At 50.1% G+C, this 10,522-nt stretch overlaps 2 protein-coding genes across 4 annotated transcripts in view; one reads left to right on the forward strand and one right to left on the reverse strand.

Annotated features, from left to right (window-relative positions):
• LOC111596599 (ETS-like protein pointed) overlaps positions 1–1,070 on the reverse strand; it is a 57,927-nt gene extending 56,857 nt beyond the window's left edge. Inside the window, exon 1 of one of the 2 annotated variants that reach the window (XM_030224864.1) lies at positions 403–1,070. The gene's annotated coding sequence lies outside the window, so the exon portion shown is untranslated. Of the gene's footprint in view, positions 1–119 lie in introns of both variants that reach the window. The other variant, XM_030224863.1, reaches the window with a different exon arrangement.
• The window catches only part of LOC111598658 (DNA polymerase epsilon catalytic subunit A), a 32,663-nt gene extending 22,228 nt beyond the window's left edge, over positions 1–10,435 (forward strand). Inside the window, exons 2-5 of one of the 2 annotated variants that reach the window (XM_030224862.1) lie at positions 3,455–3,526; positions 3,595–3,721; positions 3,782–10,056; positions 10,118–10,421. In XM_030224862.1, the coding sequence (XP_030080722.1) occupies positions 3,456–3,526; positions 3,595–3,721; positions 3,782–10,056; positions 10,118–10,421 (6,777 nt within the window). In that variant the 5' untranslated portion in view covers position 3,455. Of the gene's footprint in view, positions 1–3,417; positions 3,527–3,594; positions 3,722–3,781; positions 10,057–10,117 lie in introns of those variants that run through there. The other variant, XM_023314008.2, reaches the window with a different exon arrangement.
• Positions 10,436–10,522: the final 87 nt, after the last annotated feature.

Here is a 10,522-nt window from a genome sequence, read left to right on the forward strand (position 1 = left end):
TCCTAGATTCATTCAAGAAAACAGGCAACACACACACACGCACACACTGAAAGGGTTTCTAGCTGGTAGCCAAAGCTGAATAAAAATACTTCAACTACTGTTTTCAACACTTCACTCACCGGTGGGGCAATAAAATAGAGGCGCGTAACGCCCCTCAAATGCTGAAAGAGGTAGCCGCTGGTATTTTGTTGCTTCGCTTAGTTTTTTATATATGTGTATATATTTTTTTGTTTTGTTTTTTCTTTTCTTCTTACGAGTTTTTATTCTCTTTTTTATTAGGGTATCCAAATTAATTACAACTTCAAATTAGGCGCATAATCTTGATCGGAAACATAGGCAGTCGCACGGCAAGAAAGCAGGAGCTGACAGCTTAAGTTCTCGCTCTCTCTTTCACTCACTTACTCTCTCTCTCTCTCTTTCTCTGGTGCTGTATCTGTTGCTCAGAATATTTGTATCTTTCAGTCTTAAGTGTGTATCTGAATCTGTGAAACTCTGTTTATATCGCGTGGATCAGCAGGCAGGTTGATTATGGCCGGCGAGAGAGATTACGTGCCTGAAACAAAGCGCACGAAAGGAAACGCAGAGAATTGGGATCGTCAATCGGGGATTGGATCGGATCGGATCGGGTCTTGGCTTTAGTTCGGCTTATAAGACGCAACGCTAACGCTGCAGCTGACAACGACGACGACGACGACGACGACGCGGCAGAGATCGAACGACAACGGATCAGAGCGACCCACACAGACAGATCAGACTACACACATACACACACACGCGTGCGCACACACACCTATAAACATACGCGCACGCACAGACGATCTTTAAGCGATTTTGTGGTTTTGTAGACAGATTTTTGAATCTTTGCCGTTGCTGTTGGCTGTTTATTTGTGTTTTTTTTTGGTTTATGATTTATTCACGAAAAAAGGTTTAACGTTTTAGCCGCTTTGAGCTGCTCTTTTGCTATATTTGGCTCAATCAATATTTGCACCGCCACTTTTCTATCTTAAATATGCTTAAAACTTGGGTAAACAGAAACAGCAACAATTATTGTTTCTGCTTTATTGATTCTTTTTTTTTTTGTTTTGTTTTGTTTTCGATTTTCAAATTTGAATTGCACTCATTTCGATGACACAACAATAACAAGATTTGGCTATCGATTGGCGTTTCTGTGCCGCTTTTTCTTTGGCAATGGGCGACGACGACGCACTCACGAGTCGCGCGATCACAGCGAGCAGAATTCTTGCTAATTAAATTGTGTGCGTTTGTTGTTGTGGTGTTGTTGCTGCTATTTGTTTTGTATTGCGTATAGTTAAGAAGCATTCAAATATTCAAAACACATAACCGTTAAGCAGTGTGGGCAAGAGACACAACACACACGTCGTCGCGTCCAAACGCAAAGAGAGTCGACAACAAACTGAAGCAGGCAGCGCAGCAGCAGACACAACAACACGCTGAACGCCGACGCCGACGCGCTCATGCACACATGTGCGAAGAGAGGGAATTGAGCGAGCGGAGCAAGTGCCGAAGCAGAACAACAAGAAGGAGCGGCAAACGGCGAACGGCAAACGGCGGACGGCGAACGTGGAGCTCAGAGTGTGGCAACTGATAACGCCAAAAAAGCGAGAGTCATTTTTTATTTAGTTTTTTTGCTCTACTCTTTTATGGGTGTGCAAAAACAGAAACACAATACACAATACATAAGGAACGAATATAGATTATATATAAATACATTCACACAGATTTATATTCATAGCCTGAGTATATGCAAAATTGGTTTGTCAAATGTACGCAAAAGAGAGCGCAGCGAGTGGGAGCGGCAAGAGATACAATTTTCCGCAAACAGAAGAGCAGGAACCCACACACTCACGCCACCGATGTGCAGCCTGAGCAAAAAGAAAATCAGAATAACCCAAGCAACAAAAACAAAGTGTTTCTACGCGAAGAACAACAACAGCGCACAAAAAAAACTCTGCGTGGTCAGAACGCTACAAGTGTGCGTGTGTGTGTGTGTGTGCTTGTGTGTGTAGCTATGCTTGTGTGCGGCAATCATTTTTAGCAAGCGATGCACAGTGACACAGAACAGCAAATGAATTGCTGGATATGCCCACTGTTCCAAACGAATCGCTCCCAGAAAGGCTACAAACAGGTTTACAAACATATATACGCATATGTATGAACATACAGACACATACATATGTATCTGTGTTTATATTCTGGCAACGCTTTTCGCATAAATTACCCATACAACTACACAGATAGCCAAGTGTGTGCGTAGTCAGGCAGCACTGGCGCTACAGGAAGGGGCAATAAGATTGAGCGGCTCCTGTTCCCTCCACCAGGGGCAGCCTTGCATAACGAACACGTGTAACCAATATGGTTGACTGGCAGCGACAGCGTTGCACACAACAAAGAGATTGTCAACTTGTGGCAGGGGCAGCAATTAAATAGCTACACAGCGACAAGTGCACGGCGCAGCAGGACGAACTCAACGAAAGAGAGCTGTCAAGCGACAAGAGCGAATGAGCGAGAGTAGCAAAAGCGAAGAGAGCGCTTGCGCGCAGCGCTGCACTGCTGCCATTGAGCGTGCGTGTGTGTGAGAGAGTATGCGCATGTGTATGGTTATGTATGTATGCGTTGCTCGCTGACTGCATTTTTACTACGCGTGTAGGTGAGCCGGATTTTATGAATGAATTTTGTTGTGTGCGTGTGTAATTTGATTTGAGGCTAAAAAAACATGCACAATGTAGCCAACAGCAAACTAAACAGGCTGAAATTTCCATACCTACAGATATACATAAATTAAAATATATAATGGTTTGTTTTTAGTCAAATATTTAAGTATACTAGCCAACTTAAGTGGCATAAAACAAGTTGCACGTCAATGGTCGGAAGTAGTATATGAGGACATAACTTTATTTATTTTTAGTTGTGTGGCCAAAACTAAAACAAAGCAGAAGTATGTGGTCATTAAGTTTTTATTTGTCAACATACCGAATACAGCTGTCTAAAAGAATTTAGTTGTTTGTTCACAAATAAAGTTCACATATAAAAATTATATTAATAAACATAAGTATGAAAAGAATTATTATATTACTTAGCAATTACATCGAAACAGTCAATATAATTTAAGTCATGATACTTCCTTCTGTTTTATTATAGAATTATAATAGAACATTTTATATTTTATAATAGTTTCGTTAAGATTCAATTTCAAATGAATGGCGCGCAAACAGCCTCATGTTGCTCAATTTTGCGTTAGTTTTCGTGCAGCTAACTTCACCTTACGCACACATGAACTGATTTAGCGAGTCGAATATCGATGTATCGATATTCATTAGGCGTTTGTACATCATCAGCTGCAGCAAAAGGCGCCAAGTCAAGGCGCAATTTATTAATTAATATAAATGTAAAATAAAAATATATAATAATAAAAATATTTAAATATAATTATAAGAATGGCAGAAAGCGCGAAGGCAAAAGTGCTACAGAACACCGGCAGGTTTGTGAGTGAAACGCGCGCTGAAGGGTAGGTCAACCTGTTATTATTTGCAGTGCAGCCCAAACCTAATGCGATTTGTTTTTTGCTTTTGCCAGCGACGACTTTTTCAACGAGGCGGGCTACCGGCAGTCGCGAGAGAATGATAAAATAGACTCAAAATATGGCTTTGACAGGGTTAAAGACAGCCAGGAGCGCACAGGCTATCTCATCAACATGCACACGGTGAGCACTGTGCTAAAGTGAACTATAAATATAAAACAATTATATTTTTCCCTCTTGCAGAATGAGGTGCTCGACGATGATCGTCGCCTGGTGGCTGCCCTGGATTTGTTCTTCATACAAATGGACGGTTCGCGCTTCAAGTGCACCGTGGCGTACCAGCCGTATCTGTTGATACGTCCAGAGGCAAATATGCAGCTGGAGGTGGCGCGCTTTCTGGGCCGCAAGTATTCGGGGCAGATTGCTAGCCTGGAGCATATAACGAAGGAGGATTTGGATTTGGCCAATCACTTGTCGGGGCTGCAGCAGCACTACATCAAGCTCACGTTTCTCAATCAGACGGCCATGACCAAGGTGCGCCGCGAGCTAATGGCAGCAGTGCGTCGCAATACGGAGCGGGAGAAGTCGAACACTTACTACATGCAAATGCTGGCCAATTCGCTGGCCCAGTCCTCTAGTGGGGCGGACGATGGCAGCGGCAAGCGACAACAGGATTACATGGACTGTATTATGGATATTCGGGAGCATGATGTGCCCTACCATGTACGCGTTTCCATTGACTTGCGCATCTTTTGTGGCCAATGGTATAATATACGGTGTCGCAGCGGTGTCGAGCTGCCGATCATTACGTGCCGTCCGGATATCTTGGACCGACCGGAGCCCGTGGTGCTGGCCTTTGACATAGAGACAACGAAGCTGCCGCTCAAGTTTCCCGACGCTCAAACGGATCAGATCATGATGATCTCCTATATGATTGATGGCCAGGGCTATTTGATAACCAATCGGGAGATCATCTCCTCCGACATTGAAGACTTTGAGTACACGCCGAAGCCCGAGTTTGAGGGCAACTTCATCATATTCAATGAGGAGAACGAAATGCAGCTGCTGCAGAAGTTCTTTGACCACATTATGGAGGTGCGTCCGCACATTGTGGTCACCTACAATGGCGACTTTTTCGATTGGCCGTTTGTGGAGACGCGTGCGGCTGTTTATGATCTGGATATGAAGCAGGAGATTGGCTTCTCTAAGATGCGGGATGGCAACTACTTGAGCCGTCCGTCCATACACATGGATTGCCTGTGCTGGGTGAAGCGAGATTCCTATTTGCCAGTTGGCTCCCAAGGCCTGAAGGCGGTGGCCAAGGCGAAACTGCGCTACGATCCGGTCGAGCTCGATCCCGAGGACATGTGCCGCATGGCCGTCGAGCAGCCACAAGTGCTGTCCAACTACTCTGTCTCCGATGCGGTGGCCACCTATTATCTGTATATGAAGTACGTGCATCCGTTCATATTTGCCCTGAACACTATTATTCCCATGGAGCCGGATGAGATATTGCGCAAGGGCTCCGGCACCCTGTGCGAAACGCTGCTCATGGTGCAGGCCTACCATGCGAACATCGTGTTTCCCAACAAGCATCAAAGCGAGCTCAACAAGCTCTCCAATGAGGGTCATGTGCTCGACTCCGAGACCTATGTGGGCGGTCATGTGGAGGCGCTGGAGTCGGGCGTCTTTCGGGCGGATATACCATGTCGCTTCAGGCTGGATCCCAACATGGTCAGGCAGCTAATGGATCAGGTGGACGCTGTGCTCAAGCATGCCATCGAGGTGGAGGAGGGCATACCCTTGGAGTTGGTCAGCAATCTGAATGACGTGAAGCAGGAGATTATCCAGGCACTGCAGGGACTGCACGACATACCCAATCGGCTAGAGCAGCCGGTCATCTACCATTTGGATGTGGGTGCCATGTACCCGAACATCATTTTGACCAATCGTCTGCAGCCCTCGGCTATGGTCAGCGACATGGATTGCGCCGCGTGCGACTTCAACAGGCCTGGTGTGCGCTGCAAGCGTTCCATGGATTGGCTGTGGCGCGGCGAGATGTTGCCTGCCTCCCGCAATGAATTTCAGCGCATTCAGCAGCAGCTCGAAACAGAGAAGTTCCCACCCCTCTTTCCAGGCGGCCCAACGCGCGCCTTCCACGAACTCTCCAAGGAGGATCAGGCGGCCTATGAAAAGAAGCGTCTGTCGGACTATTGTCGCAAGGCGTACAAGAAGACCAAGATCACCAAATTGGAGACGCGCAACTCGACCATTTGCCAGAAGGAGAACAGCTTCTATGTGGACACTGTGCGTGCCTTTCGAGATCGGCGCTACGAGTACAAGGGCCTGACCAAGACGGCGAAGGCGTCGGTGAATGCTGCCGTCGCCTCGGGTGATGCGGCCGAAATCAAGGCGGCCAAGGGACGCGAGGTGCTGTACGATTCACTGCAGCTGGCCCACAAGTGCATCCTCAACTCTTTCTATGGCTATGTGATGCGGCGCGGTGCGCGCTGGCACTCCATGCCCATGGCGGGCATTGTCTGTCTCACGGGCTCCAACATCATCACCAAGGCGCGCGAGATAATTGAGCGCGTGGGTCGTCCGTTGGAGCTGGACACGGATGGTATTTGGTGCATATTGCCGGGCTCCTTTCCGCAGGAGTTCACAGTGCAGACAACTCATGAGAAGAAGAAGAAGATCAACATTTCATATCCCAATGCTGTGCTCAATACCATGGTCAAGGATCACTTCACCAATGATCAGTATCACGAGCTGCGAAAGCCAGTTGAGGGCGAGCCGCCCAGCTACGATGTGCGTGATGAGAATTCAATTTTCTTTGAGGTTGACGGTCCCTATTTGGCCATGGTGCTGCCCGCCGCCAAGGAGGAGGGCAAGAAGCTCAAGAAACGCTACGCGGTATTTAATTTCGATGGCTCCTTGGCTGAGTTAAAGGGATTCGAGGTGAAGCGACGTGGTGAACTGCAGCTGATTAAGAACTTTCAGAGCTCCGTTTTCGAAGCGTTCCTGGCTGGCAGCACACTGGAGGAGTGCTATGCCTCGGTGGCCAAGGTAGCGGACTACTGGCTGGATGTGCTCTACAGCCGCGGCTCCAATTTGCCAGACTCCGAACTATTCGAACTGATTGCCGAGAACAAGTCCATGTCCAAGAAGCTGGAGGAATACGGCGCTCAGAAGAGCACGTCCATATCGACGGCCAAGCGTCTGGCCGAGTTTCTCGGCGAGCAGATGGTCAAGGATGCGGGTCTGGCCTGCAAGTACATCATATCCAAGAAGCCCGAGGGCGCACCAGTCACTGAGCGAGCCGTTCCTTTGGCCATTTTCCAGTCGGAGCCGAGTGTGCGGCGGCATCACTTGCGTCGCTGGCTCAAGGACAATACCATGGGCGATGCGGACATACGTGATGTGCTCGACTGGAACTACTATATCGAGCGCTTGGGCGGCACCATTCAAAAGATCATTACAATACCCGCTGCACTGCAGGGATTGGCCAATCCAGTGCCGCGCGTGCAGCATCCGGACTGGCTGCACAAGAAAATGCTGGAGAAGAACGATGTGCTGAAGCAGCGGCGCATCAACGAGATGTTCACCAGCAGGCCGCGGCCCAAGCCAGCGCTGGCAACGGAGGAGAAGCAATTGGAGCTGGGCGACATGGAGGACCTGGCGGGCAAAGAAGATGCGGATGCTTCAGGCAGACCGATGGTAACCAAGCGCAAGCGTGTGCATCTCGATGACGAAGATGAAGAGGGCACTGCAGCAGAGTCAACGCCTCAGCCGAAGACGTGGCGCCAGGCTCTGGGGCCACCGCCCGCCATTGGCGAAACCCGCAAGACGATTATAGAATGGGTGCGTTTCCAGAAGCGCAAGTGGGCCTGGCAGCAGGAGCAGCGTCAGCGTTGCCGCCAGCAGAGCAAACGACATCGCGGCGGCGACGATAGCGCAGCAGGAGCTGCATCTGCGCAGGCCGCCAGCAGAGCAACAACATCCACCGCCACGCTGGGCGGCTTCTTGCGTCGGGCACAGCGCACGCTGCTGGACCAGCCCTGGCAGATACTGCAGCTGGTGCCGGTCAGTGATCTGGGCCAGTTCAATGTATGGGCGCTCATTGGTGAGGAGCTGCATCGCATTAAGTTGACGGTGCCGCGCATCTTCTATGTGAACCAGCGTAGCGCAGCGCCGCCCGAGGAGGGACAACTGTGGCGCAAAGTGAATCGTGTGCTGCCCCGATCCCGACCCGTTTACAATCTGTATCGGTATAGTGTGCCCGAGCAGGTGTTCCGCGACAATTGCCTGGGCATGCTGGCCGATCTGGCCACACCCGACATCGAGGGCATCTATGAGACGCACATGACGCTGGAGTTCCGGGCACTGATGGACATGGGCTGCATCTGTGGCGTGCAGCGCGAGGAAGCGCGTCGCCTGGCTCTGCTGTCCACGCGCGAGCTGGAGAGCTTCAGCATTGAGCAGCTAGAGCAGCGTCCACAGTCGCATATTCGATACCTTCAGCATGCCAACACCAAGCTGCGCAAGATCTATCTGTATCAGCACAATATACCCACAGCCAAGAAGGAGATGTGGGCGCTGTTCCTGCTGCCCAGCAAGAAGGCATTTGTCTTCGCCTTGGACACAGTGCGAGCCAATCAAATGCCCAACATGAAGCAGCTATACACGGCGGAGCGTTTGGCCTTGATCAAGAATCTGCAGCAGGCCGCACAGATAGAGAAGCTGCCACCGGAGGATTTTAGCTTTGAGCTGCTCATCGAGGTGGACGTGAAGCAGATCTACAGGCACATCCAGCGCGCTCTCTCTACGTACAAGCAGGAGCAGCCGGGTCCCACCATGCTCTGCCTGCAAACGGCCACCGAGGCGAGAAAATTGAGCGCAGCCATGCCAGTGCTGCTGGAGTTTCCGCAAGCCCAGATACACATCTCCGATGATGCCAGTCTGCTCTCCGGCCTCGACTGGCAGCGGCAGGGTGCGCGCGCAGTGGTCCGGCATTTCCTCAATCTGAACAATGTGCTGGAGCTTATGTTGGATCAGTGTCGCTACTTCCATGTGCCCATTGGCAACATGCCGCCGGACACGGTGCTCTTTGGTGCGGATCTGTTCTTTGCCCGCCTGCTGCAGAAGCACAACTTTGTGCTGTGGTGGTCGGCGAGCACGCGCCCCGACTTGGGCGGCCGTGAGGCGGACGACAGCCGTCTGCTGGCCGAGTTTGAGGAGAACATCACGGTGGTGCAGAATCGTGCCGGCTTCTATCCAGATGTGTGCGTCGAACTGGCTCTGGACAGCTTGGCTGTTAGCGCATTGCTGCAGTCGAACAGGATTCAGGAAATGGAAGGCGCCTCCTCGGCCATTACGTTCGATGTGATGCCGCAGGCATCCCTCGAGGAAATGATCGGCACGGTGCCGGCAGCCACGTTGCCCAGCTATGATGAGACTGCTCTCTGCTCCGCCGCCTTTCGCGTAATGCGCTCCATGGTGAATGGTTGGCTGCGTGAGGTGTCCATCAATCAGAACATCTTTTCCGACTTTCAAATCGTGCACTTCTATCGCTGGGTGCGCTCCAGCAATGCCCTGCTCTATGATCCTGCGCTGCGCAGATCTCTTAACAATCTGATGCGAAAAATGTTCTTGCGCATCATAGCGGAGTTTAAGCGCTTGGGCGCCACCATAGTCTATGCAGACTTCAACCGAATCATCCTCAGTTCGGGCAAGAAGAACGTGTCGGATGCCCTGGGCTATGTGGACTACATTGTGCAGAGCTTGCGCAACAAGGAAATGTTTCACTCCATTCAGTTGAGCTTTGAGCAGTGCTGGAATTTCATGCTCTGGTTGGATCAGTCCAACTTCTCGGGCATACGAGGCACCCTGCCCAAGGGCATTGATGAGACTGTCTCGGCTATAGCGGCGGGCAGCACAACGCTGCGACAGAGCCAGGCCCGTAAGAAGCAGGGCAGCGAAGATGACGATGAGGGTGATGATGATGACGACGTAGAAGAGGTCGAAGCTGATGCTGAAGAACCGCAACTGGAGGAGGAGGAAGAGGAGCTATCTCTAGAATTAAACTGGACCATTGGAGAGCAGCTGCCGGACGAGAATGAATGTCGCGAGAAATTTGAAACTCTGCTCACGCTCTTCATGCAAGCTCTGGCGGAACGTAAGACCACTGAACAGGCCATTAAGGATATTTCGCACTGTGCCTTTGACTATGTGCTGAAGCTGCATAAGAACTATGGCAAGGGCAAACCGAGTCCTGGCCTGGAACTCATACGCAGCATTGTCAAGGTGCTCAGCGTGGACAAGACACTCGCGGACCAAATCAACGAGCTGCGCCGCAATATGCTGCGTCTGGTTGGCATTGGTGAGTTCTCCGATCTGGCTGAGTGGACAGATCCCTGTGATACGTACATCATCAACGAGGTCATATGCAAGGCATGCAATCACTGCCGCGATCTGGATCTATGCAAGGACAAGCATCGCGCCATGAAGGATGGCATGTAAGTGCATCGAATCGTTATGCTAATTACGCTTAACTTATTCTTTCTTGCTCTGTTGCAGTCCTGTCTGGCTGTGCGCGCAGTGCTATGTGGCCTACGACAATGAGGAGATTGAGATGCGCATGATTGATGTGCTTCAGCGCAAGCTGATGTCCTTTGTACTGCAGGACTTGCGCTGTGCGCGCTGCAACGAAATCAAACGTGAGAACTTGGCTGAGTTTTGCACCTGTGCTGGCAACTTTTTGCCTCTTATCAGTGGCAACGATATTGAAAAGCTGCTCAAAACGTTCAGCAACGTTGCCAGCTACCACAAAATGCAGTTGCTCCAGGAAACGGTGCAGCAGGCCGTGAAAACGCCGCGCTAGACTTAAGAAATATTTTAACAACTTCTAAATATAGTTTTAATTTTATTTTCATTCAAATTGTTCTCTTTTTTATTTTTGTAGACGGTCGATAAAAATTTGTA

This window comes from Drosophila hydei, unplaced genomic scaffold, assembly GCF_003285905.1.
Source record: "Drosophila hydei strain 15085-1641.00,03,60 unplaced genomic scaffold, DhydRS2 tig00008119-arrow-pilon, whole genome shotgun sequence".
NCBI classification, from domain to species: Eukaryota; Metazoa; Arthropoda; class Insecta; order Diptera; family Drosophilidae; genus Drosophila; species Drosophila hydei.